This window comes from Phaseolus vulgaris, chromosome 2, assembly GCF_051622355.1.
Source record: "Phaseolus vulgaris cultivar YP4 chromosome 2, ASM5162235v1, whole genome shotgun sequence".
NCBI classification, from domain to species: Eukaryota; Viridiplantae; Streptophyta; class Magnoliopsida; order Fabales; family Fabaceae; genus Phaseolus; species Phaseolus vulgaris.
Genome location: NC_143499.1, coordinates 44,074,637 through 44,102,438, shown reverse-complemented (window position 1 = coordinate 44,102,438; position 27,802 = coordinate 44,074,637). Strand labels below are relative to the sequence as shown.

The window sequence follows — 27,802 nt, the reverse complement described above, 5'->3', positions numbered from 1 at the left end:
AAAATTGGAAGAAAAAATCAAATCAATCACAGCAAAGTCAAGGAAAAAAAAAAGAAAAACACAGTACGAATACGGCATACTCAAACCAATTCCTAATGAATAAGTTTTCTGAATCATTCAACCATAGTACGCATAATTTATTAAGCTTTGTAATAATGAATAAATAATATATATATATATATAATAAGGTTACACGATTATATATCCACCCACAATATATGCATGTTAACTATATATTCGTTATTATCTTTAAATTCGTATTATATAATCATTAATTAAAACTTATGATAAAATTATTAATTTGTTAGTTATTACCGATAAGAAGGAGAATGTGACGGAATTATGTAGAAAGAAAAAGAATGTGAAAGTAAAGCTTTTCACTGCACAATCATCCATTTTCCCACTGACTCAAACCACTCCATTTTATTAAAATTATAGATTATTCATATATTAATAGTTAATAAATTAATATTAATATTTAATAAATTAATATTAATAGTATTACATTCACCGTTCATTCCAATTAGACTCCATTGTGCCATTCTCCCTCTCTCTCTCTCTCAGCACCTTCTTCTTCTTCTTCTCCTTCACTTCCTCTGGATTCAGGTTCTGTCGTTTCGGTTCTCTGCCGTCGTAATTGAGGGGAAAACTGCGCCGTTTCAACAATGGACGTGAAAGTTGCACACGGGTTACAACTTTCAGCGGTGGTTCAGCATGAAAAGATTGGGAGAAGACCCAGAGCTGGTCGTTTCGACATGTCTCGGGAACCGCAGAGGCTTCGGCTTTTTGTTTCCACCAGGTTGTCTTCAACCATGACGCGCCGCAGAACAACCGCTGTGGAGGTTTCTTCTTCTTACGACAAAATTTCAGGTTGACTATCAAACCGATGACCTCTTCACCATTTTTCTTTTTTAATTCTCTTGGATTGCGCTCTTGCTGCATTCTACCCGCCTTTGTTCTTGAGCTGAAGGGCCGTTTCTCTCTCTCTTTTTTATTTTTTATTTATTTTTTGCTTAAAGGAATGTTGAAATGATGGATTAGTGATTGCGTTAAGAAGGTACAGCGAAATAATGAACCGTGATTGTGAATTGTCAATGGATTGGAAACAACGATCTGTCCTTGTTGTGTGGAATATTGTGAATCTGCCTCCGAAGTAGCTTCCCATTAGTTGCTTGAGTTTAATTTGATTTTGAGGGCGGTTGGTGAGAGAGATCTCGTGATAAATAATATATGTGAAAATTTGTTCTTTCACCTTGCTGAATAGTGTTGTATGGTGTGATCCATGTAATTTGACTTAACCTGGTGAGGCTTTTGCTTTTGTTTTTGTTGTTGTTAGAGAAAAGAGTTGATACTATAAACTTATTAGAATAATTTTAGATATGATTTTAAAATAACTACTATAAAAAAGTTTTTAATTTTATGTCAATGTATGATTAAGCATTAGTGTAAAAAACTTTTAGATTGAAACTATGTTCTGATTAAATTCTAGATGTTTTGTCCAGTCCATTCTCTTTCTCGTTCCAATTATGTACATAAACATAGATTTTCCTAAGGTTTTATTTTGTTTTTCCAGCAATATCTATATTGAAAACTTTATATGATTAATATGAAAAGATAATACTAGCATTCCCAGATTTTTCAATCCATCGTTAACTACGCCTGCCCAGTTTTGAGCTAGCTTTTATTATCTGCTGATTGAATTACATTTCCTTTTCTGTTGGTTGGTTGAGAAAATTATCGAATCACATCTTCTTAGATGCAGAGCCTGTTTGGATACAAAGCTAGAAGAGCTTTTGAGAGTTTCTCTACTGGAAATAACTCACCAAATAGAGAATATCTTAAAAGCACTTCTAACCTGTATCCAGATATGTAATATGCCTGCATTGAATCTTGTTTGTTTCTGAATAAAGCAAGTGCTATCTGTTTTAATTGTTTACATCTTATGCTGTCATGTTGTTCTCTTAGCTTCAATATTGGAATCTGGACGCGTTCGTTCTCCTCTTGACGAAAAGCTGATTCTAAAGGTAAGGAAAAAACATAATAATTAGTATTTGGTCAATTTTGTTGCTTCTTTCAGTATCTATTTGCTGTTATATGACTTGAATCAATAAAATTGCAGAATAGATCGCAAGAGATCCAGCCATATTTGAATGGACGCTGTATATATCTTGTTGGTCAGTTTCTTGCTTGACTTCTTGTTCTTACATGGTGTGCTTTGAAAATTATTTTGTCACTTAACCTTTGAATTTGACATGCAGGAATGATGGGCTCTGGGAAAACAACTGTGGGGAAGATAATGTCGGAAGTACTTGGTTATTCATTTTGTGACAGGTTAGTGTGTTAATTCCTCATCTTTTCTCCACAGAGAGAAATTGCATTTAATAATAAGTAAATCATGTGTAATTGTAATACCAAAGGACCTATAGAATACAGGAAGAATGATCTTTGTCTGTATAGCAGCTCTGTTATTTTTATTTGTGCAATTATTTCATTTTATTTCAGTATCTGATACGAGTTTCAATATTCAATTAATATCTGAGGGAACTTAGGACATGTAAAAGATGTATAAATGTTTGATTGAATTCAATAGATGAAATCAGGGTGGGTCATGGTTAAGCTGGGGAGTGTGATTTATTACTCTTGTGTACAATGTTTCTGTTAGATCCAATGTACATGTTCTATCACGATACAATTACCCTGTTTCATGACCCACATTAGAGGTCTTGCTGAATATTTTCTCTATTTCTTGCACCTATGGGTTTGTTATTTGTAGTGATACATTGGTGGAGGAGGAGGTAGGAGGAGACTCTGTGGCTGATATTTTCAAGCACCATGGTGAGCCTTTCTTTCGTAATAAGGAGGTCAGTTTGAAAACACCATTTTTCACTTGTCATTCTTCAGTGTCCAGACTTCAGTTTAGTGGTTTTAACTTTTAGATTTTCCTATTTCTTAATCTCATCCAGCATCTGCATTGTCTCTTATCTTCATATTATATGCGGTCGTGGTGTTGAACTGTTTTAATTGGAGTAATAAAAAATAGGCTTACATATGCTTTTAGTCCTTGAAAAATGAAAATATGGGTTCTCATTTTGTTCCCTATTTTTCTTTTTTAATTCTCACATTTAGCTATGTGTTTGTAGTCCTTCATTAGAGACTAAAAGCACTTAATTTTAATCCAATAGAGATCAGATATTGTGGAAGGGGTTAGTAATCCACAAAGCAGCGAATCACCGTTCAAATCCCTACTAAGAAAAGGGGCCCACATTTAGTATATGACCATATCATGAAAAAAAGTCATAGTTGACCAGACATTCTCATGATCCACCTTTTTCCCATTTGCCTTTTCTATGCCGTCAAGCCCTTCTGGCAATCTTGTCCAGTGATATGCAACAGCTGGTGACCTTCTAGCAATTTTCCAGCCATCTCAATTTCTTTCAGTGTCAGCCTACAGTTGAGTCAATTTTCATCTGAGTAAATACCTGTCACCTCAACAAAGCTTCACCATCCTCCATCTGTGGTTTGGTGTTTGGACATGTGTTTGGTTTATTTTATCTCACACTTCACTTGATTGGATGTGGTTTTAGTTCTTGATGAATTTGGAGAAGTTCCAAGGGCTTGCTGTTTTGTCTTTCCAGCAATTCTCACTTCTCCATCTCCAGAAGCCCCGTGTTGCCTTTTCAACTATGCTCAGTGGAATACTTTTCTTTCACTTAAGGATTTTTTTTTTTGTAAAAAGCTTAAAGCTGAAAGCATTAGCCTGAGCTGCAGTGTTAGAATTGTGTTGTTTACGTATTCCATGTTAAAAGGAATTTAGTATTAGTAGACATTATCATTTAGGAAATTGCACTCGCTTACTCTTACGGGTGTTTGGTATATATGGCTTTTAGTTTTATGAGAATCAGAAGTTGGGTTGGGAGTGCTTATTTTGTATTTTTCGTTTATGTTTTAAAAAATAACTTTTTCAGGAAACTATGTTTCCGGTGAATGCTTTTTGGCTAAGTCTCCCACACAATTGTTTCCATGGGAGGAGGTGGGATAACTTTCCTGGGTTTAAAACTGTTTTATTATGATAAAATTTACTTGTTGCTCGTATTAAATCATTTAAGTGGTATATAATTAAGATTGCTTGTAAAAATATCACATTACTCTTCTATTCCGAAAAAACTTGTATAAATATTTCAAAGAATATTTGTGACAAACTAAATAGATTTTAGTTATTCTTAGCAATCATAATTCCCATGATTCTTAGAAATCATGATTTTAGTATAAAGAAACTTCTATTGTACGTACCACATGCTCCCTTAGAGTGTTTATATATGGATGTTTTGACTTTTGCATGATCGAAGTACTAAACAAGAAAGCTTTTTGTCCAGATCTTTCTCTCTACATTATCCTATCATTAGTCCTCTCTTCATCCCTCTCTAAATTCCGTAGGCACTTTGCTATCATGAATTGTTCAGGATTATTTTTGTGGTCCTGTTATTTCATTCGCCATTCCCTTTCCTTGCTTTACCATTTCAGACTGAGGTATTGCGGAAGCTATCCCTGTTGCATCAACTTGTTATTTCTACTGGTGGAGGAGCTGTTATAAGGCCCATAAATTGGTATAAGAATTAAGTCACTACTGAGAAAAGTTTAAACTTTAATCTTTCCAAATAAATATTTTCTCATGTTTACATGGAGTTGCATGTGAATGGCTTTCCAGGAAATATATGCATAAAGGGGTTAGTGTTTGGTTGGACGTACCATTGGAAGCCCTGGCACAGAGAATTGCAGCTGTAGGAACTAATTCTCGCCCCCTTCTACACTATGAAGCAGGGGATCCTTATTCACGGGTAATTACTAATGTTCCATAGTATGACTTTTTTTGTCTTTTCTAAACCCAGCATATTAATTTAGGTATTCAAGCTTTCAAACTGGACCAACTTTTCGTCGTACAAACTTGCATCAAAATTAATTTGTCTTCAAATAACTTTTCCATATGGAATTCACATGCAGGCCTTTATGCGATTGTCTGCTATTTTTGAAGAGAGGGGTGAAGCATACGCCAACGCCAATGCCAGGGTCTCGTTAAAAAGTTTGTCAATTGATCTTTCTTTAATGTTTTGAAATACGAAGTGTGGAATTGTCCAGAATATCTGGGAAAGAACAAACATGCTTTGTATTTATTGTTTTGTTTATTCTTCCTAGATGATAACATTTCACTGCAATATCTGATGTTCTGTTTGTGGCCAGATATAGCAATAAAACTCGGCAAAAGAGATGTGTCCGAATTGTCTCCAACTGATATTGCAATTGAGGTCTTGAGCAATTTCTAACTCTATTTGGTTGGCTCCAGGCAAACTGAAAAATTCCTGGGAGCTACAGTTGAATCTAACTTTTGTATTTTGATCCTTATCTACTGTTATCCCTTTGTATATTTCAGGCGCTGGAACAAATTGACAACTTTTTGAAGGGTGAAGGTGGCAGTTATGCAGAATGTTAATGCCAGCTTTGGTCACAAACTTCATTCAATTGTTCATATTTTTTTTCTATGCAATTTACAATTGCAATTAAGGTCAAGTTGTTGACCTTAATGTACATGTTGTGGGAAATCTCTTTGGAAAAAAAGAGAAGTAATACAACATGGCACTTGTTTACGTAATCTGTGTTAGCAATTTAGCATAATATGATTGTCAATAGCAACGGTATTTAATTTATATGTTTCCTTTATTGTTGATGTATATATTTTCTGGAAAACAAGGTACTGTAATCTGAGTTGAGTTGATCAATATATGTATGTCATCCTCTAACGAGGTTTTCTGGAAAACAAGGTTTCCTATACTTTTATCTTACATGTATCTCCCATGCGTGCAACTGGCGTTTTTGTGTTTTATGCTTGTTCTTGTGCGAAAGATCTCTAAAGCACTTGTCAGTTATTATTTTTTCTGTTTTTCAATTCTAAAAAACTTATTTCTTATTCAAGCAGTCATTGCACAGTTGAAATTGTAACACAGTATTTAACTTACGTATTCCATTGCACTGATGAAAGCATCAGATTTGTAATTTGTGCTGTTAAGAAAATCTTATTTCATATCATTAGGTTAATATCATGTTAAAAAGAAGTTTTGAGGAATCCAACTCTTCACAATATCTCCTGTCGAAATAAAATTCCATAATGTCCAAGATCAAATCTAATAAAGTTTACAACCTCGGTTATGAGGTTCTGATCTTAATCTGAGTAATCCTATTTAGGAGTAAGCAAGTTAAGAAGAATCTTCAGACTCTAAAGACACATGATATACAATTAACACTCGTTTAAATTGTGTGATGTAGAGGTAAAAACGGAGTACAAATGTGAGAAATTCAGTAGTGTGAACAAGAAAAATTGAGTTCATTTACTATGCTGCAAAACCAAATATATGCTTATCTTACGTCAGAGATGAATGAGAATTGGAACCTTATCATTCATAAGATACAAGAGTCTATCTTATATATCTTTTGACCGGAATAAGGTTTTATTCAAATTAGTTTATTTGAATCCTTTGATATTTAACTTAACTGAAACTCGGTAGTACTAATAATATTGTTGTCATATATCTCGTACATACAGACTTACAGACACAGTTATTCTGTCAAATAGGACCCTGATCGAATGCAAGAGTAGCTCTTCATACGAAAATATGAAAATGCACACATTGATTAGCTACATCAATCAAGCCATTAACATATTAAAATCAAATACACCTTTTCATTTATTTATATATTGTAATTGAGTTATAAGCATCCAAGTTGAGATGGCCGAGTTGGTCTAAGGCGCCAGATTAAGGTTCTGGTCCGAAAGGGCGTGGGTTCAAATCCCACTCTTAACATGAAATCTTTTTTTTTCTTTTGTTTTATATGTAGCTTGGTCCTACCAACTAACAAGTATCAAGTGCTTATCTGCACCAAACTACACCCTCCAATAAACAAACAGAGTAGATAGCAAAGGGATAATGTGGGTGACAACCATGGCTTACTCACCTCTTCTTCCCAAACCCTATTACTACCATTATCAACATCAAAGATGTTTCAACCCAAAATGGACAACAAGAGCTTCCTCTGCTGCCCCTGGGATCGACCTCAACACACTCCAATCTGCCATTTCCAAGGTCTTAGTTTATCACCAAATATCTATAATGATTGTCATTCCAAAGGGTCACAACAAGTAACATAATAGTTGCTATGTTTGTCAATTGTTCGATACCATCTCAACAATGTAATTGAGCACTGCAACAAGCTCAAGTTAAGAACAATTGAGATCAAATTAAATTCTTAAGCCACAAGAAAATATTATTCATATCTGAGTAATAAGGTAGTCAAAGAGATATCTGTGGCTTGTTTTGTGCAGAAAGACAGTGATGCTGTTAAAGAGGCACTAGATCAGCTAGGTGAAGTTGGTTGGGCCAAGAAATGGAGTTCTCAGCCATATGTTTCACGTCGTACGGTCAGTCTCCAATTACAAATGTGGCAAAGTGACAACAACTAAACATTAAGCTCTCATCAACCATTCTGGACATAGACATAGCATCCATATGTATACCTGTCCAGTGCTTCCACTGCTCATTCATATGTAAGCTAGTTCATCACTTTTACAACTTTTCACCATTCCAATTTTGTGTACCAGACATCACTGCGAGAGCTGACAACTCTAGGAATAAAAAACGCAGAGAACCTTGCAATTCCTAGTGTTAGAAACGATGTGAGTTTTTCAGAAGTCCTTTGTTTTTTAGTATCAAATGCAACGAGCAGTGTTTTTTCAATATGTAATGTGCAAATATCTCATACTTTAAAATGTGGAAACTCTTTCAATCTTGAAAACATAACATATGTTTCATGTTAGTTGTAGCATTCTTAACCAAACAAAAATCTCTCATGATGCAGGCAGCTTTTCTTTTTACTGTGGTTGGAACAACAGGATTTTTTGCTGTTCTAGCTGGGCAGCTTCCCGGGGTATCAATAACACACTTCTGTTTTGCTCTGTATGTCTGTTTAATGATATAGTATAATAAAGCTATAGAAACCATAGTGAAAGATTAAGCAACTATTTCCTTTCCTACACACTGTAGTCATAATCAGTAAAAGATTAGTAGCACAAGCAATTAATTTCGTTGAGTTTTTTTTAAAAATACTTAAACTATCTAAAAAATATTTTATTGATAGCAATCACACTAATTATATTCTCATTATTCATTAATACAACAAAATACAAATACTCATATTAAAATATGAGTAAATAAGGAAAGAAAATCTAAGATTAGGCAGAAGTTATAAAATGTTTTATAAAAAGATCAACAATTTCTTTGAAAATGTGCTTTGTAATAAGGACAAAGAAAATATATTCTACTTCATTAGTGATTCTTAAGACTCTATTTATGCTGGTGGTTTTCAAATAAGAATTGTTTTATTGTTGTAAGTTGACATACTCATGTATTTAGTTTGTGACCTTGTGTATTAAAGAAAAGCTAATGGTGGTGTTTGGTTGAGACGTGGGAATGAAAATCCTTTTACACTTGCTTGACATAGCTAAAAAAATATATAGAAAACAGAAATAAATTTGGTTGAAAATACTTTCCTGATCATTTTCATCTTACTACTTTCCATTCACTCAACCAAGCAGACCTTAAAAGAATTTTGACTTTTGTTTCTATCTCTGATCATGTATGCTGACTCTTGTAGGACTGGGGTTTTTTTGTTCCATACTTGATTGGGAGTATTTCCTTAGTGGTTTTGGCTGTGGGTAGCATATCCCCAGGGTAAGAAATAAATTACGAATTGTGCTTACCAAGTAGCAATAGGTAACAATCTTTAGTGTTAATTTGCTTTACATTAATGCTCTAAGTTGCTAGTGTAGGCTTCTCCAAGCTGCTATTAGCAGCTTCTCATCACTTTTTCCTGATTATCAAGAGAGGATTGCCAGACATGAAGCAGCTCACTTTTTGAGTACTGCCCTTCTCTTTTTTTGGCTGATATGCATGCACATAGCATAAGAATGTGACTTTGCTCTAACTCATTATGTTTCATTTAGTTGCTTATCTCCTTGGCTTACCCATTTTGGGCTACTCACTGGATATTGGGAAAGAGCATGTCAATCTCATTGATGACAGGCTTGAAAAGCTTATCTATAGCGGTCAGCTTGATGCTAAAGAGCTAGATAGGTACTTATCAGCCACCTTTAATTGCTCTAACACACAAGACTTAACATGAAGAAATTGAGAGAGTTGTAACTTCCCTTTGTTCATATCAGATTAGCTGTTGTGTCAATGGCTGGATTGGCAGCAGAAGGTTTAACATATGACAAGGTGATTGGACAATCTGCTGATCTTTTCACTCTGCAGGTTAGAAATCCTCTATCATTTTGTAAGATGTGATATTATTATACAACTCCCTACCATTTCAAATAATAGTACTCAAAAGAAATATTTTCCTTGCAGAGATTTCTTAACAGAACCAAGCCACCACTCAGCAAAGATCAGCAACAAAATCTCACAAGATGGGCTGTATGTTTTCTGATATGTATATTTACAGTTTGGTAATTTTTAAGAGTACATGTACCCCCAAATTCGTGCACTTTTATGCTTAAAAGCTCATGTTTGCAGGTTCTGTTTGCTGCTTCTCTCTTAAAAAACAACAAGGTGCTTCATGAAGCCTTAATGGAAGCAATGGCAAAGAAGGCAAGCGTATTAGAGTGCATTCAGACAATCGAAAATGCAGCATAGTTCGACGTTAAACGGTTTCTGAGCGGATACATCAAATTATAGTATAAACAAAGTTTGTGAATTGCAAATTACAATTTTAAGCTGTTTCTTTGTTCATAATCACTCATGATTCAAATTAATGTGCATTCAACTTCCCATTACTTTTTGACATACAAATCCTCTTAGCATTCCCTTTCATACATGTAATTAGAGGCGTGGGAGTCTTAGGTATTAGTAAATTGCAAGAATGAGATACTAACATAGTTGAAACAGTGGCAGACACAATCCGAGGTTTGAGGTTTTGAATGATATACCCCATGCTAATAAAACCACATTTCATTTCATCGTCTATCTATGCTTAAGAAATATTAGTTTACATATTTCAGCATCATTTATTTTCAGATCTTACGTTATCTCTCTCTCTCTCTCTGTATATATATATATATATATATATATATATATAATAATTCTAAATACTAGAATTACATCTTCCTCTAACTGTGTCTATGATTTTGAAACACATTAAATGTGTAAAACTGTAAGAATTATAATATTTGATCAAGGTTGATCAGGCCAATCAGTAGGGTCCCCTTCATAGAAGAGACCATCGACGATTTGGTCAATTACGGAGTCGATGAATGCGTTGCAGCCGACAGAGAAGATTCGACCAACTCTGTTTCGGGCACTGGAGAACCATGCAAAGAGAGCTGCACAAGTTACAGCACCCAAACACACCCCACCCGCTTCAGTGATTCCTTCAATATCCATCTTTCTGAACACAGAGTTCCCTGTCACCACTTCCATTGCCACTGTTCCTGCAAACACCATCTGCTCCAAACCCAACACATCACATTAACCTAAGTAATATGTTATCAAAAAACAAATGAATGAGTTTCAACTGCATGCACACAATTTCCTAAATATTTTATAGGTCATATAAATTTGTTAAAACGTAAGTAAATATCAGTTGAGATGGCCGAGTTGGTCTAAGGCGCCAGATTAAGGTTCTGGTCCGAAAGGGCGTGGGTTCAAATCCCACTCTCAACAAAATGTTGAATTTTTTATTTTTTTTATCTATATATTATATAAATCAGCAATTCTTCTGACAAGAATAGTTAGAGGCATGAAAAATGGAAAATTGCTATATACCATTGCTAGACGACCAGAGATGATCTCAAAATCTTGACTCTTCTTAGAGCTCTCGATGTAGTCGGAAAGTGCAGCGAAGAATGGTAACACCTCATCGCCACCCTCCCTGCGAGTCTTGATGACGCCAAATCGATCTGAACCGTAGGATCTCAGAGTACACAACCGCGGCTGCAACACGATGTTCGTGTTCGCGCCTTCTGTCTCCACCGCTTTCGGTTTCGGGATCGTCACCTGAACCGGACCGCCCAGTTCTCTTCCCCGAACCGCCGTTCTAGCCGGCCGCAGTTCACAGTGCGTCACACGCGCAGCAGCAGATGCCATAGAGAGAGGGGTTTTGCAGAGTTGAAGAATTAAAAGAGTGTGAAAGGAAAAAAAGTACAGGAGAAGGATTTGAGAGATGAGGAACGAAAAATTTAGACGGTTACGTGTGGGTTGATTGGTCTGGTTCGTTAACGTGGTTTTCAAATATGAGACCAAGACATTAGGGTGGGGTCGTGAAAATGAATGATTGGTTGCGGAATCAATTGGAATACGTAGCTGCTTGGAAAATCAGACAAATTCTTGGTAAGCTCTTTTTTCTCCTCTTCTCTACATAATTTCACAACCATAATTTTCTATTCTTCTTCCTTCATTTTGGGAGTCAAAAAAGTTTCTCACAAACCCAGTTCACTACTCTGTAGACCATTTTTAATCTATGAAACTTTAAGCAAACACCTAGTGTGCAATTTTGTAATGATACAAATCTGTCACTAATATTAATGTTTTTTTTAATAATTTGAAGACTAATTTATTGTTTTAAAAATACATTAACTAAAGAAAAATTTGACAAAAATTAGAGAAACCAATAACACATTTTTCCAAACATTATATACTGTAGGTGTCTTGTTTAGTCCCTTTCTTTTGGACTGATTGCATGCTTAGGAATGTGTATTACATGTGTAGTTTTATGAATAAATATGAATCTATATTAATTTAGGGTTATAATGGCACCTTCACTCTAGTGGTCAAAGTTTCTTATGAATATATTCGAGCCTCATGCGTTAAATCATAATTTATTGCAATTTTGTTTGGAGTGGAATAAATTTAAGGTAAGGAAAACTAATTTGTCTATTTAGTACAGTTTTAATGACAATTTGAATGAGTTTAGGAATTGATATTAAACGGGGTGGTTGTAAATGAAAATGGATAAAGATATATTATAATAATTGTACATTGTGTTACCTTAGTTTTGAATAATGAAGTTATGGTGAATGGTTATATAATTGGGTTGATTTCTTTTAGTAGATGGAAAATGATGAATTTTCTGGTTGGTTTAATGTTGAAATTGAAAAAAATAGATGTTAGATAAAAATGTTTATGACATAATGTTTTGGTTCAGCTTTTGTATGAAAGTTGTCATTGAAGCTAAAAGTATTTTTTGAGTTATAAATGTTAGGTGGATGTGATGATTTGAAAAAATAGGTATGTTGTTATGATTTCGGATGATATTAAATTAATTGAGAATATGCTGGTAGATGGTATAATTTTGAATCCTTGTCTAACTACAAGGATGCTTAGTTTTATGGTATTTTTGTGAAACAAATAATAATTTTTTTTGGAATGATTTGTACTTTAATTTTGCTTACGTAAGAATTGTTTTGTCAACTTTATTGGAGATAACTTTATTGGAGATAAGTTAGGATTGTTTGAGATGGATGTCTAAATTGTACAAGTTGAATAACGTTCTAGGAAGGATTGTCAAGAATGATAATGAAAACGGAGTGATATCTATTTGTAAAAAATTCTTCGACATTCAAGTCAATAAAAATTTAAAAAGATATGAAAATAATTAAATGAGTAAAAAGATATTGAATTAATGTTATCTAATAACATTGCTCACATTTATTTTACAATTTTTATTATAATATAAAAGTGTTATCAAAGTTTTTCCATAACTTGAAGTCACATAGTGTTAAAATACAAACATTATTGATGAAAAAAGGTGAAACAAATTTTGTAAAGAGTGGATTTAGCCGTTGGAATCATTCCCTCACATTCACGGGTAGCCATTCCTCCCTCCACGTGGGATTTAGATCTCTACACTATATATGTATATATTAACCTTGGTTCATTAAAATAAGAAAATTGAATTATTAAAAATCTTATATAATTTTTGAAAAATACAAGTATAAAATATAATTATAATTAAAATTATAAATACTATAGTTTATGTTGCAATTATTAAAAGTATAGTAAATTAATAAACTAACTAACGACTTGTATGGCCTATATTGTATTAAATTACTAGTAAATTATATTGTCTATATTATAGAGAATTTGGATTAGGAAACTGTTTCAACTTAAATCGATAAAAAAAATATTGAAGGTCAATGTGTCCAGTTGTATTAAATATTTGAATAAAGAGTTCCTTAAGACCTGAATTATTTAAATTTAGAGAATAAAATTAAAATTAAATTAGAAATAATAATTTAAAACATTTTGTTCTTAATTTATTAGCAAAAAATATATATTTTTAAAATTATAAACCATTTATATTGACTGTAGCTTGTGAAATTATGTGAATCTCATGAACATATTATATATTTGAGACTACAATTGAGAAAAGATAGGTTTATCAAAAATTTTATTTAGGTATGTTTCATGTTTTCTTGCCATTGTTTTCTTTTTGTTTCTCTTTTCATTTATATAAAACGATTTTATACTTTGTCCGTCCAAATTAATTGACCTATAATTTATTCGTAACATGAATAAGTCGATGTATTTATTTAAGATGTTGAAGTTTTGGAAATATTATTGGAAGTTCTTTAAGAATATCCAAAGTTTTTCTGTTTTACCTTTTATGTGTTAGAGTTGCTTTTTGTAAGCAAAATATCTTTTAAGTTAGAGGAAATAACTTACAAGTGTGTTGAAATAAAATGAAGAATTGTTCGGTATTGATAAGTGAAATCGATATTACTATATTCTTTAAATTTTAAATGTTGATATTCATTTCGTTAGTTTTGAGTTATAATTAATTTGAGTTAGTATATCTAATAGTTACAAAAAAAATATTTTCAATGTTAAAAATCTCTTAAAAAGGATTGATATTGGATTATGTGTTAGTTTTGTAATATATGATTTTCTAATTTTTACATGAATTCCTTGAACTCTAGATTAGATGCAGGATGATGCTTAAACTATGACAAATATTACTAAAGCATATCATTGTCTCTCAAAAGTTATTTTTGATTATTCAAGTTATAACTTTCTAAATAATTTATTCTCCTGAACTCTCATTGTTTAAAATACAAGTAGTCACTCAAGTATTAAAGTGTTAGTAATTTGAGGTACACTTTATAAATTAGCAGTTTGATGCAAACTAGTCAACTAATGGTGTAACACTTGAGTGATCAATATTGATTATTTTTAATTGAAAGTTAGGTGTTCAAATGTTTAAGTAAGAAAGAGCTCGAGTCAATTTTCTCTCATTTGAATCATCCCTCAATTGATAAGAGGTGTCTCTTAAGCGATAGATAACTTCGACAAATGAGAGTCGATGACTTTCTATTTTTGTAAAGATAAGTCACTTAAATGAAGATGTATCCCTTATTTTAATTACATATTTTTAAGTGTGACGCGTGTTATGTGATTAAATATACACATGCACACATATATGCAATTCTAAGTGATATGACTGAAATTAATGGAGTTAATTGGATTTAGAAAATGTTTATACTTTGAATATCATGACCAATATATCATTAAGGTAACTAATATAGCTAAATTAAAAAACGAGATATTATAACTTTAATAATAGTCTAATCACATTTATTAAAACATTACATTGGTGAAAATAAAAATAAATAAATTTTTACATTGAAAATTATGAAGTAAATGTAAATGGAATGAATCGTCCTAATACACTAAATTCATTGATAATAAAAAATGTTTCTAGTGAGTTAAGTATTAGTTTCTAACAACATATATTTAATAAAAAAGATATTCGAAAGATGTCAAATTATCATGATATCATAAAAGTATAAGCTGTTATAATTGTAAATTATGAATAATATATATATATATATATATAAAAGAATTAACTTTTGCAATTTCTCAAAATGACTTACTCCACAATTAAAAATATTTTTATCAAATAAATACACATGATAAATAATATTAATGATCTATATTGAATAGTTATATTTTTTACATAATCATTTTTTTAAATGTTTAATACAAAAAATATGTTTTTAGTTTATGTAAATATAATTATATTTACCTTACTTAGTTCCTTTAGAAATATATGTTATTTTAAAATCTTTAATATTTTCTAACTAGTTATAGTCCTTGTCATTGATCATCGTAGTTAGTTTAACATTAAAAAATTTAATTAATATAATTAAGGTAAATAAGACTATTGGAATTAAAAAAATATGTTATTTAATTAGACAATTATTTATTATTGAATGTAAAATTAATTATTATTTACTTCATTTAATAATTTACTTTTAATATTGTATTTTCATTAAAACTATATAATTTACTCATACACTTGTATTTTACTTTTTTATATTTAAAATTTATATTATAATTTTGAATGATTTAAAAATATTTTTTTTTCAATTTATAGTAGTAAAGTAAAAGTTTCTAACATAATTTATTCTATTGGATTCTCATGCTTCAAAAGACAAGTAGTGACTTCAAGTTTTAAAGTGTTAGTAATACGAGGTAGACTTTATAAATTAGTAGTTTGATGTAAATTAGTCAAGTAATGGAGTAACAATTGTGTGAGGAAAAATCAATATGAGAAAAAAATTAATATCAATTATTTCAATTGAAAGTTAGATGTTTAAATGTTTAAGTAAGAAAGAGGTTGAACAAATTATCTCTCATTTAAATCATCCCTCAATTGATAAGAAATATTTTGTTTTAAAGATAAGTCAATCAAATGATGATGTATCACTCATATCCCTTATTTAATTACATATTTTTTAAGTGTGATAAGTGTTTTATGTGATTAGATATATACGTGCATATGCAATTTTGGAAGTGATATGATATGTATTAAATTAGTTAAATTAATTGGATTTAGAAAATATTCATGTTTTGGATGATATCATGGCCAATTTATCATTAAGTATTAAATAAAATAGCTCACTTAAAAATATGACAACATGATAATCTAATCGCATTAAAAACATAGATTAAAACATTAAATGGTTAAAGATAAAATTAAATTTTTGCATTGAAATTTATGGAGTAAATACCATGAATGGTCTTAATCTACTATACTCATACTAGATTATCAAAAGTTAAGTGTTAATTTCTAACAAAATATACTTAATAATTTGTTTATTTAAAAAATGTAAAGTTGTAACAAAATACCATAATATCATAAAAATATAATTGTAAATTACAAATCAAATACAGGTTATATAGTTATTAGGCTATTTAAAATAAAAAATAGTGTTGCGATGTGAAAGATATCTAACTTTTGTAATTTCTCACCATGATATCTAACTCCATAAATACAAATATTATTAACCAATAAATATACTTGATAAATAATATTAATAATCTATATTAAATAGTTTTATTTATGATATAATATTTTTTTTAAATGTTTAATAAAAAATTATGTTTTTAGTTTTTATAATTATGATTATATTTACCTTTTCTAGTTCCTTTAAAAATATTTTTTAATTTAAAATCTTTAATATTTTCTAACCAGCTATAGTTCTTATCATTAATCACGTAGTTGGTTTAACATTGCAAATATTAATTAATATAATTAAGGCAAGACAGACAATTTAAGTTAAAATAAATATGTTATTTAATTAAACAATTATTTATTATTTAATTTTAAAAGTAATTATTATTTTCTTCATTTAATAATTTATTTTAATTAAAAGTATATAATTTACTTATACACTTGTAATTTATTTTTTGTATTTTAATTTTGATATTATAATTTTGAAGGCTTTTTTTTTTTCAATTTATCGCAGTAAGTATTTTATCTTTAAAGATAAAAAATATTAAATATGGTTAATATATTTATAATTACTAGTTATGATATATTAAAATTGGGTGCAATATGAAAAACAACTATTTTGCCTTAACTTTGCATAATGTGTATCTAACATAAATAGTAATTTTAATGTTGTATTAATATATCTTGTCACTAATCATTCTATAGGTATAAAATGAAAAATGTATAAATATAAAATACAAATTACACGTAAACATTTAATTTAAATAATATTTAATAGAAAGTCATTATTTTAAAAAAATATTGTTCTTAATATATCAATAAAATGTCACACACGTGCAAGCCAGAGTGGCCCTGTTAACTTATTTTAATAACTCTAAAGATATGATTTAAAAAAAATATTAAAAAACTCAATAAATTATAGAACAATATCACTTATAAAAATTAAATTAGAAAGAAAAGACATTACTTTCATTGATTATAAAATCATATATAATAATGATGATTGAAACTTATAAATACTGACTGTTAAAAGTGATAACTCAGGAATATTGACTTAAATATTTTTTTACAGAAAATACAATGTATCACGTTTGTCAAATCAATGAACACGATAAAAAAATAATGATTTTGGTAAAAAAGAAATAGGAATATTGTTCACCTACCAAATAAAATTTAATCATTTATAGCTATCATAATGTCTAAGATTTATGATTAGGTATAAAAAAATTTCCTTTCACCAAACATTCTTTATAGAAGAAAATAATAGTGTAATAAAAGAAAACGAACGATAGTAAATTTTAGAACAAGATATTAGAATTACTAAACAAACGAATGAACATAGTTTACTATATATACAATTTTTTTTTAAAAATATTGTATTTAAAATTCAAAGTAATCGAGTTTAAGTTTATTTAAATGTTGATTTATTTTCATCTACGCCAATTCATATCTATAATTTTCTATTTATTATTATTATTATTATTTGATGATGACATATCATTTTAAATTAGTATGTATAGTATGTAGAATAACATGATATAATCTGAAAGGAAAAAGAATCTTGACCGTTGGTTGAATTGTCTTGGGTGTGTACAAAGAGAGTCATTTGCTTGATTTTGAATCGTGATCGTTGAGTTAATCCTGGCGCTATTAGTTTTGCAGTACACTGCAAGAGCGAAACTGTCGTCGTAGAGGAACGAAACCCCTACCTTTGCTGGTTTGTAGCATCTTTGTCCATTCTCACAATGCTTTTAAACAACAACAAATGAAAACATTTTGGTGATTCTAAAAAGACACTCTCTCATAATCTTTTATATCTAATCTATTATGTTGGATTTTGGAGAGGAGCTGACTTTAGAGAGTTTGAGTATTCCAGGGCTCATTTGGATTCAACTTTTGGTCTTGCTTCTTCTTCTTGCCCTTCTCTTTTGCTTCTCCATCATTGCTTTAGATCCTTCCCACCATCACTCTACTGCTTCTACTGCCTCCACCACTCAACAACAGCAACAACAACCCTCCAACAACCACTCCACTGCTGTCACCAACCGTCTTCAGACCACCCGGGTAAACCCATTTCCATTTCTTTGTTTTTTCTTGTACCCTTTTGGATTCTTATGTTTCCCAACAAATAAAGATGTCATTTTGCTCATCTAACCTCTTTTTTTTTTTTTTATATGTTTTAATCTTTCGAAAAAAGCCAAGGGTGAAACTTGAGAGATCTTCTCAAAGAAACAAATCTAAGATTTCTGCTTTGTTTGCTTTTTATTTTCTTAGGTTGTTTAATGTCCTCTGACAATTGCATGTTCGTTTGTTGAAGTTCAAGTTAGGATTCTGTTATTGGTCTTTTCTTCTGATAAATCTAGGTTGTTGATCTTTTGGGAGTATTGGGGGTTTATTGTTTCAACACTCCTCCCATTATTGTTTCAATTGGATTTTAATTAGATTTAGTCTTTGGACTGTTCTTTGAATTTGGAAATGGAGGACTCTGATGTGGATCAGTGACATGTCTGCAAATATGATTCTGGGTTTCATGGATAAGAATGTTCTAGGTTGGTATGCAGCATCCGTTTCTGGTTAGGGAAAGGAAACAATAAACTGATTTGACTAAAATGTTCTGATATTTCGAATTATGATAACCAAAATCCCAGAGAGAACTTTCAGCCCTCTCCTTGGTCCCCCTTAAGTTTATGCCGAATTTGATTATCTTTCTTCTATATGCAATGATTTTAGACAATATTTAGATGTACTTTTCTGAGTGTTTTTAATGTTGTTCTCTTATTAAAATTGGAATTTTACCTTAACAGTCCACTTAATGAAAGTTTTTATGAAATGCCAATGTAAATAATCAAATTAAATTCTAATTTTGTTTGGGAAACGGTGTCAAAAACACTTGTACAAACTGTACCAAGTTTTTCTTGTCTGATTAACTTTTTCATCTCAGAATAAATATTCAAAACTGGGTATACCATATATTTTTAAAGTGAAAATAGGCAATATTTTACCCAGCAGATAAAAATTGTTGGCTTCAAAACAAGGTTCCCTTGCCATTTGCTTGAGTCCACCAACCAAAGTATCCCTACACCTACTTCAATTCAAAATTGCCCTTTCTAAGTTCTATTCATTCATTTCATTCCACCGACAATATTTACTTAGTTCTCTTAAATTTGACCGCAACCAATGTGTACATTTCATTATTGGTTGGTGTTGAAAAGCTTTATTATTACTTCAGAAACTGTACCAGTCAAACTTGGCTGGTTTTCTGTTATAGAAGAACATGTATGTAGTCAGTGTTACTACATCTTTCCAAATCCTAAATTTGATTTTTCTAATTGATTTCTCTTGGAAAACATGACCCTTATGATAGCAACTTAACTTGTCTCCTAATAAAGCTCACTCTAGAGTTTGAAATTTTCAAAAAAAGACTTTCTATATGTTTTAAGAATAACATGGAGCATAAAGACACCAGGTCTGAGATGATTATGATTATGAGCCTTACCAAAGGACCTGAAGGATTCTATACAATTGAATTGACATGACAAAGTGATGTTTTTTTTTGCAGGGAAATACAAGTATTAAAGGTGAGATAGTGAGCAATGGAAGCAGAAGAATAGTGAGAGAAGAGATTGCAGAGGGAGAAGCTTCAACTTCATCACTATATTTTCTCCACCCTTGTTATTATTTCAACTTGGCCAAAAATGCATTCCTCAAATGTCTAGGCCATGATTCTTCATCTGATGATCCTTCAACCCAAAAACATACCAAAACTAAAGAAAGCTGATTATCATTATTGTTATTATTATTAAAATTCTGTTCTCATTTATTTATGACAGAGGATAAAGCTTCTCACCATTTTCAACACTATCCTTTTTTTTTTATTATCTTTTTTCGGCTCCTGCATTCTCCACCAATTGCAGTATAGAGTGGAAGAAAATAGAAGGATAAAATATTATCTTTATATTTTTTATTTGAGAAGAAAAAAATAGGAAAAAAGATACATCCACTAAAAATATGTATTATTTTAAAAATGAACGGAAGTTATTTCTCTTTTTTTAGTTTAAAAAAATTATAACTTAATATTTAATAAATAATGATAAATAATTTTGTGTTAAAAATAACTATTTTTTAAAAAAAGGTTTTTAACTATTATTATTTTGTTATAACTTATTTATTTATTTCCACTCTCATTTTTTAATAAAAAATATTTTTTTCTTGCTTCTACCCATCTAAAATCTAATTTTTCTATTCTGTTTTTTTTTTGTTCTATTTCTACTGTTCTTGATCTTATTTCATTTTTTTTCTCTTTATTTGTCTCAAGGATGAAAGTAATAGTTGCACCGACACAAATTCGGCAAAAATCACGAACAAAACCATGAAGAAATAACTAACATCTCTGAAAATTCTTCATAAAAGTATGTGATGATGTTTAACCACGTGTTTGAGAAAGTTTAAGCGCATTTAAAATTTTAAACAAAAAAAGGTTTTAAATAAGTTATGTCATTATTTTTGTTTTATAATTATGTTTTTTAAAATATAAATAAGCATTACATGTTTGTATGTTTGTATTAAAAAAGAAAGAAGACATAAAACTCAAACATGTTCCAAGAACAAATGTTTATACAAAATTGAGTATTTATATTTAAAAAATCCACCACTTATTAAATACACGTAATGTTAATTAATAAATTATTCAAATTAATTGTTTTATTCTTTAAGAAATATGAAGAGTAAAACTAGGTTAGGTCATTCGACAAAACCCATCACATAACTTGCATTAGGTCTAAATTTGAGACAACTTAAAAAAAATAAAAAATAGACAAACAGTGTTGTAATTTTTGTAATAGAATTGAAATGTTAGAAATATATTAAGTTTATAATAATTAAAATATTAGAAGACGGGACCAGTTAGGACATTAATTTTTATTTTTAAAAATAGGAAATAAAAATAAAAAGACAATAGGAAATTAAAAATGATGCGATAATTAAAAGGTGTAGGAAGAATAGCCGTGTGCGTTGTTTTCACGCCTCACAGCCTCCCTATAAAATCTCTCATATTTATTAATTTATTTATGATTTATATTTAAATTATTTTTGTGCGTGTCTCTTCATTTGAATCTGGATCCAGCGCCTTCTACAGTCTCTATTTGCGCACGCACGAAGGAACCAAACCCAAACCCTATTTTTCTTTTTCTTTCTCACTCTCTTTCTTCGGTTATCTTTCTTCCTTGTTTGGCGTCACCGATAGATTCCGCATTGCACAATGAGGAAAGGGACTAAGAGGAAGGCGAAGCAGCAGCAAGAAGCCAAACAAGACGCAGCCGAAGAAAACAATACCAAACCACAGCCTCGAGCTAAACGAGCCAAGACCTCCAAGCCTCAATCCGAGCCTGAGTACTTCGAAGATAAGCGCAACTTGGTTAGTCAACAACTTCATCTTCATCACCCTTTCAATACTTTCATTTCGATTCCGACCGTTTCTTTAACTCAACATTCTCAAGAATGGAATGAAACGAACCGTTTTATTTGTTCGGAATAAACGATTTATCGCTGCTTTGTTTTTCTTCTGTTTTCGTTTCAGTTTTAGTCAGCTATGTTAACTGTTTAGCTTGTAAGTGGCTATGCTAGTTGTGTAGCTTTTTTTTTTTGCGTTGTATTTGTTGTGTTGGTTTTACTGATGGAAAACGGTTTTTGTTAATTTGGATTGTGTAGGAAGATTTGTGGAAGGAAACATTCCCAGTTGGAACTGAGGTTTGTTTGTTCAATTAATTTGTAGATTTTTCTTCGTTTATGACCGTGCCGTGCTTCTTGTTGTGACTGTTTCGCGTTGTAATGGCAGTGGGACCAATTGGATTCCGTGTATCAATTCAAGTGGGATTTCTCAAATCTAGAAGTATGGTTGGATTGGGCTGATTACGTTTTTCGTTAGTGATATGTTTTTGAGTTAAGTTAAACTGATTTATTTGATTAATTACTGATGGTGTTATGATTTTTTGGATGTGTTTTCAGAAAGCGTTCGAAGAGGATGGCGTGTTGTATGAGAAGAAGGTTTACCTCTTTGGTTGTACTGAGCGTAAGTGGCTTCCGGAATTTATTCCTTTTGTTGATTTAAAGGCGACTGATTTGCTTGGTGTGCTATTTACCCTTAATTATTTGATGATTTTCTGGCTGCAGCTCAACTCGTTATGTTCAAGGGGGAAAGCAAAGTTGTCTGCATACCTGTTGTAGTAGCTGTAAGTTGTTAAAGTGCACTGTCTACTTGTATCTCGGCATGAACACTCTTGATGTTGTTATGTGATGAAGCAACCTTGTATTAATTTTGATGATTTGGATGTTTACATTTTGATTTTAATTTTGAAAATATTTCAACGTCCTTCTGCAGGTTGTGTCACCTTTCCCACCATCTGATAAAATTGGGATAAACTCAGTCCAGAGAGAGTCTGAGGAGATAATTCCCATGAAGCAGATGAAAATGGATTGGGTTCCATATATTCCCTTGGAGGATCGGTATTAATCTAAATTAGTTTGTTTTTGGTGGTTTCTTTGGAATCTGTTTATGAAACATTTCTTCTTTGTCATCTCTAAACTCCTTCATACGATTTTGTCTTAAACAGAGATAGCCAAGTTGATAAGCTAAAATCCCAAATATTTATCTTGAGCTGCAACCAAAGAAGGTACATCCCATTCTTTTTATCTTGTTTAAAATTTTATATTCTACTGCTTGTTTCAGATATTGTAAATACTATTATTCTGGACAAATATAGATTTTGACTTTTATAGGTATCCAGCTTAATTAATATTGTTATTGTGCTTTGACTTTTATCTAGTTATTTTTATAGTCACCATTCACTTCTCAAGGTAGATTTTTTAAGCTATAAGTCTATCGTTCCTGCATCTGCATGCTGCAAAATACAATCTATAGTTTTTTCATGTAGTGTGAAGAAGTCTTCAACTTTCTGCATGTTTTTCTTCTTTTACCCTCCTGTTGGTGACTTGCTTAAGTATTCCTTACTGTCTAAATTTTGGATAATCTCTTCAATTACTTTGGTTTCAGGCCTTCAGTTCACAGTCCTCTCAAAATTTATTAATGTTTACTCTGCTTCCTTTACTTAATCTTTGCTGGGTGACATCTGGAACGTTTGTGTCTTACAAAATAAATGAGTTGTGGATCTGTAAAAGCTTAATTGGTGAAAACTGAATATTTGACAGTTTATCTCCTAATGCAACTTGACGAAGTGATCTACTGTTGTGGTTGTCATTTTCATTTAATGATTTTTCCTCATATAATCTGTTATAGTTGACCTTGATGTAGCTTATATTGATATGAACGAGTCATCTTAACCATGTTGTTATCTGCTGTGCAGGTCTGCTTTAAAACACCTGAAGTTGGATAGATTAAAAAAATATGAATACTGCTTGCCTTGTAAGTCTACCGGATTTAGAATATTAAAATTGTTTTTCTGAGTATATTATGTATACCAATTCTACTTCTATTTAATAGGAGGAAGATGCTGAAATTTCATTAAATTAGTGAGAATTCTATTTTTCTGCTGATCACATATTGATGCTTCATTTTGTTCAAGGCATAATGATTCTTCAACAGATAGTGTTAATGTTCCTATTAGGATAGTTTTTTATTGACTGGTTTTCTTTCTGCAGATTTCTATCAGCCATTCAAGGAAGATGAACTTGAACAGAGCACTGAAGTTCCAATAATATTTCCTGCTGAGCCAAAGCCGGTAATTACTTATTGAAAACAATTTTTCCTAGTGAATCAGGAGTGTTTGGATTGTTTGGGATATTATTTGTATGATATGCCTTTCTAAATAATTTTTTAGTAAAAGATAGACTGGTTGTTGCTATATTTAATTTTCTGTTTCGCATTTACTTATGTATTGCTTTTATGCAGGTCTTCTGTGAATTTGATTGGGAATTAGATGAACTTGAGGTAAGGAATTCACTTGTTATGTGCTGTTTAGAACTTGTCAGATTAAGCCCCAGCAAGCAGTTGCACTTTTATAATCAATTTCGTAGTTATTTATTCTTTTACCACTGACAATCCTATAATAGCCGAGTTTCACTGAGCCTGATATTATTATGCTGGAAATTTAAGGGACCATTTGGCATGAGAAAATATTTTGTTTTCATGTTTCTTAATGTTAATTATGAAAATGCTACTGTGGTGTTTTTGGCTTCATGTTTTCAAATATTTGTGTAAGAAATTGTGAAAACAACTCATTGTTTCTCATGCAAATCTTTGAAAGTAGGGAATAGTAATCATTTCACATACAAATATTTGAAAACAAGAAATAGGTGAAAGTAAGGTGGCAGCAGTTTTATTGTTAAAAGTGATAACAAAAAATGGAAGTAGATAATTTTTTTTTCAGATTTAAATTACTCCTATTGTTTTGTTTTGTTTGTCATTTAACAGTTTCTAGTTAAACTCTAGACTTTTGGATGTTGCTAAGTTATTGAATTCTACAATCTTGACTCTGGATTGGAGTATGTGTATGGGGACTGTGAGACAGATAAGGATATAAAAAGTATTTCTTTGCCATTATTTTTGTATGCGTTTCACTGTTTCTTCATTGTGTTTCCCTCCTAATATAGGAGAGGGTAAAAGTAAAGGGCAACTGGAAAACCAAAGGACAATGGAAAAATGCCTCTTAACACTTATTTGTTCTATATTTTACAGGAGTTTACTGATAAACTTGTGGAGGACGAGGAGTTATCAGAAGATCAAAAGGATGCATTCAAGGTATCAAATAATAGAAGGCATTTAGTTAATTCATAATTTCTTGATTTTTTAAGTAATAAGTTAGGTTAATACATTTTCCTTTTTTTAGGAGTTTGTCAAGGAAAAGGTTCGTGAAGCAAAGAGAGCAAATAGAGAGGTAATGTTGGTTCTGGACATAATGTTTTTTATTTTATGCTTTCTTCTTTTTTACCTATTTTATATTTTACCTTTTTAGGCAAGGGAGGCTCGGAAAAAAGCCATTGAAGAAATGAGCGAGGAAACTAAATCTGCATTTGAGACTATGAGATTTTACAAGTTCTACCCTGTTCAATCTCCAGATGCACCAGATGTATCAAATGTTAAGGTTGGTCTTTAGGCATTCTATTATGGTTATTTTTTCTCTTTTTCTTAAAAGCATATATTCATCAAGAATAGATTTCTGATGGTTAGGGGCATAAAACATCTTCCTTTTAATAAAAAAAATATACAAACAGTAAAAAATAACATTGATGAATTAAGGGTACTCAATCTTCAACTTATCATTTAGGGAAACCCCTTTAAAAAACCGTGTGCTTTACACCAACGTAGAAGCACATTTCCTAATCTTAATTCATAGCATCTGCTCTACTTTTACATTATTTCTATTTTTGCTGCAAATGTCTTATTTGATCTTATGGTATTAGCTTGTTCTCTGAAAACGGGTAATTCCTATAGTGGAACATTTAAGACTTCTAATACATTGAGGGGGAGGGGTGCCTGCACACATGTTTGTATCAGTTACGGAAACCCCTTTAAAAGTCTGCTTTACGCCAAACGAGTGGCCAATTGCCAAATTCTTTTTTAAAGTAGCAGCTCTACTGTTACATTCTTTTCTATTTGGTAGAAAATTAATAGATCCAACCCAGATTATTTTAATTGGTTTGATAACGAGTTTAGTGGAACCCTATTCAACCTTACTCTACCCATGAACACCCCTATATACTGAGGAACACTTAAGACGAATAATAATGCGTACATTGGTGGTGAAAGGTGGGCATTTTTGGGGTGCCTACATAATTGTGTGTATATTAGTTTGGGAATACGCCTAATGTTTTTTTTGAAGTAGGGCCTCTCTAGGTTGAGGATAGTGCTTGTAGTGGCTACTATTGCGGTTCTGAGTGGCACTGTAGGACAATGGCAATTTTCACTGTTTCGTGTTTTAAATTTACAGCTGCTATTGCTCCAGCGTGACTACTATTACTTCTTTTAATGATGCAAACGTCTTATTAGTATTAAGCTTATTCTCTGAAAACTGGTAATTCCTATGGTGCAACATTGAGGGGGAGTGGCGGGCATTTTAGGGGTGCCTATATACAGGCGTGTATCTACTAGAAAGCACTGATGGAAATAGATATTCAAATTCTCATTTTCAACTTTGATGGATTGTTAAACTGAAGGAGTTGATGAGGAGACTGGCTATACTATGTTTTGAAAAATCAGCTAGCTATTCCATATTAGAGTTATTAAATCATTGAACTATCAGGTGCTTTGCTTCTGTGGATCGTTAGTTCCTCTTTGCCTTTTTTCTCCTCTTCTCATCAGCTTGGTTTCACATTGAATTTGATACTTACAATTTATTGGCGGGTAAATAAATTGAAAATGACAACTTATTTATTGCTGTAACCATTTTCTTCACTGAATAAATATCCCTATTAATCTGATATGGTTCACCGGAAAATCTGTCTATTCCCTAGTGAAGAACAAAACTACGTCTGGATATATTCATCATGGTCAATAAGAGAAGACGATTCTGGGCAGGATAGGAGCTGACAATGAATATACTGCACGTTGTTGAATTTCTTGATTAAATTTGTTCTCCTTGTACTATTTTTTTACGGAATATCATTATCTCTGTTTGCAGTCTCCATTCATTAACAGGTATTATGGAAAGGCTCATGAGGTTCTGTGATTGGCAGCAAAACAATAGTGGCAATTTTCGTGGCTTATTTAGCCTGACACAACAGATGTTTTGTTTATTATGAATGAACATCGAAATTCCTTTGCCAGTGTAGTTGTCTAAAGCGACATACAATGTAAAACTGTAGATCAGAGATCCTAGAGAAGTGAACTAGGTGTTGGGAGGAATATAGACATGTTTCTCGCTTCAATGTTGAAGAGAATTCCTGAGCTTCTGGTGCTGCCATTTGCGTGGCTCTCGGATAATTCTTTTTCCCTTCAAAATTAGATGTACGACAGTTTTTATTCTAAGGTAAATGAAGAAATTAATTCATTATTGTTTGGTCTAATTTTGCTGTTTGTGATTATTGATATTTAGATTGTTTAGTTCCTATTGCAATTTCTAACCATATGCTTAAGTTGCGAATAATGTTATAAAATTATTAAAATATAGTTGACTTCATCTTGTAAATGGCTAGTATTAACTACAATACATGTAAACAACAATCATGGTTGTTTACTTTATCTAGTTGTAAACGTTGGGTGAACAGATGGAATCACTGTTACTAAAAGCTTTAAAGTCATTTATCCTATAATAGATATTTTATATTTTTGGTGGGAGAAAATAAATAGCTAAACATAATTACAATGGAATGAAAGCTGAGAAATTAAGGAGTTATAACCAACTACCATTTGGTCCAGCAAAAATTTAACTCCACAATTTATTTTGATTAAACCATTATAATGATTTTTAATGTTTTTTTCTCTTTGAGCTTTGCGACATTTTATATTACGTTTTTA

General features: G+C 31.3%; 5 protein-coding genes and 1 non-coding gene across 9 annotated transcripts; 5 read left to right on the top strand and 1 right to left on the bottom strand.

The window, feature by feature from the left end:
• Window positions 1–346: 346 nt before the first annotated feature.
• On the top strand, window positions 347–5,809 carry SK1 (shikimate kinase 1). Of its 3 annotated transcripts, none has more exons than XR_016518814.1 (10): window positions 347–870; window positions 1,966–2,024; window positions 2,120–2,174; window positions 2,259–2,331; window positions 2,774–2,835; window positions 4,522–4,604; window positions 4,706–4,835; window positions 4,999–5,077; window positions 5,236–5,300; window positions 5,426–5,809. XR_016518814.1 is itself a non-coding variant. In XM_068614380.1 (10 exons), the coding sequence occupies exons 1-10, from the start codon at window positions 666–668 to the stop codon at window positions 5,483–5,485; spliced, it is 897 nt and encodes a 298-aa protein (XP_068470481.1). In that variant the 5' UTR covers window positions 347–665; the 3' UTR covers window positions 5,486–5,809. The 3 variants fall into 3 exon arrangements, 2 of the variants coding, with proteins under 2 accessions (XP_068470481.1, XP_090155080.1); XM_068614380.1 differs by having other exon boundaries at window positions 2,774–2,861; XM_090298954.1 differs by lacking the exons at window positions 4,522–4,604; window positions 4,706–4,835; window positions 4,999–5,077; window positions 5,236–5,300; window positions 5,426–5,809 and adding an exon at window positions 3,966–4,141.
• A 959-nt stretch (window positions 5,810–6,768) lies between these two features.
• LOC137812412 (uncharacterized) lies at window positions 6,769–9,877 on the top strand. Its single transcript, XM_068614378.2, has 10 exons — window positions 6,769–7,130; window positions 7,370–7,465; window positions 7,646–7,720; window positions 7,903–7,971; window positions 8,698–8,774; window positions 8,873–8,961; window positions 9,047–9,176; window positions 9,266–9,356; window positions 9,453–9,518; window positions 9,618–9,877. Exons 1-10 carry the CDS (start codon window positions 6,975–6,977, stop codon window positions 9,735–9,737), a joined length of 969 nt encoding a protein of 322 aa, XP_068470479.1. The 5' UTR covers window positions 6,769–6,974; the 3' UTR covers window positions 9,738–9,877.
• Window positions 6,771–6,851, top strand: TRNAL-AAG (transfer RNA leucine (anticodon AAG)). The gene has a single exon. It is a non-coding gene; the product is annotated as a tRNA-Leu (tRNA).
• A 326-nt stretch (window positions 9,878–10,203) lies between the features above and the next one.
• SEP2 (stress enhanced protein 2) lies at window positions 10,204–11,321 on the bottom strand. Of its 2 annotated transcripts, XM_090298953.1 has the most exons (3): window positions 10,858–11,321; window positions 10,669–10,768; window positions 10,204–10,544 (listed from the first exon to the last, which is right to left on the bottom strand). In XM_090298953.1, exons 1-3 carry the CDS (start codon window positions 11,184–11,186, stop codon window positions 10,275–10,277), a joined length of 699 nt encoding a protein of 232 aa, XP_090155079.1. In that variant the 5' UTR covers window positions 11,187–11,321; the 3' UTR covers window positions 10,204–10,274. The 2 variants fall into 2 exon arrangements, with proteins under 2 accessions (XP_090155079.1, XP_068470480.1); XM_068614379.2 differs by lacking the exon at window positions 10,669–10,768 and having other exon boundaries at window positions 10,866–11,317.
• Window positions 11,322–18,102: 6,781 nt separating this feature from the next.
• On the top strand, window positions 18,103–20,193 carry LOC137812411 (uncharacterized). Its single transcript, XM_068614377.1, has 2 exons — window positions 18,103–18,399; window positions 19,895–20,193. Exons 1-2 carry the CDS (start codon window positions 18,163–18,165, stop codon window positions 20,111–20,113), a joined length of 456 nt encoding a protein of 151 aa, XP_068470478.1. The 5' UTR covers window positions 18,103–18,162; the 3' UTR covers window positions 20,114–20,193.
• Window positions 20,194–21,344: 1,151 nt separating this feature from the next.
• On the top strand, window positions 21,345–27,351 carry LOC137812408 (protein HEAT INTOLERANT 4). The gene is made up of 14 exons (XM_068614364.2): window positions 21,345–21,748; window positions 22,042–22,080; window positions 22,169–22,222; window positions 22,339–22,402; window positions 22,504–22,562; window positions 22,712–22,836; window positions 22,944–23,003; window positions 23,694–23,752; window positions 23,989–24,068; window positions 24,239–24,277; window positions 25,025–25,087; window positions 25,176–25,223; window positions 25,302–25,430; window positions 26,967–27,351. The coding sequence occupies exons 1-14, from the start codon at window positions 21,593–21,595 to the stop codon at window positions 27,012–27,014; spliced, it is 1,023 nt and encodes a 340-aa protein (XP_068470465.1). The 5' UTR covers window positions 21,345–21,592; the 3' UTR covers window positions 27,015–27,351.
• The last annotated feature ends 451 nt before the right edge of the window (window positions 27,352–27,802 follow it).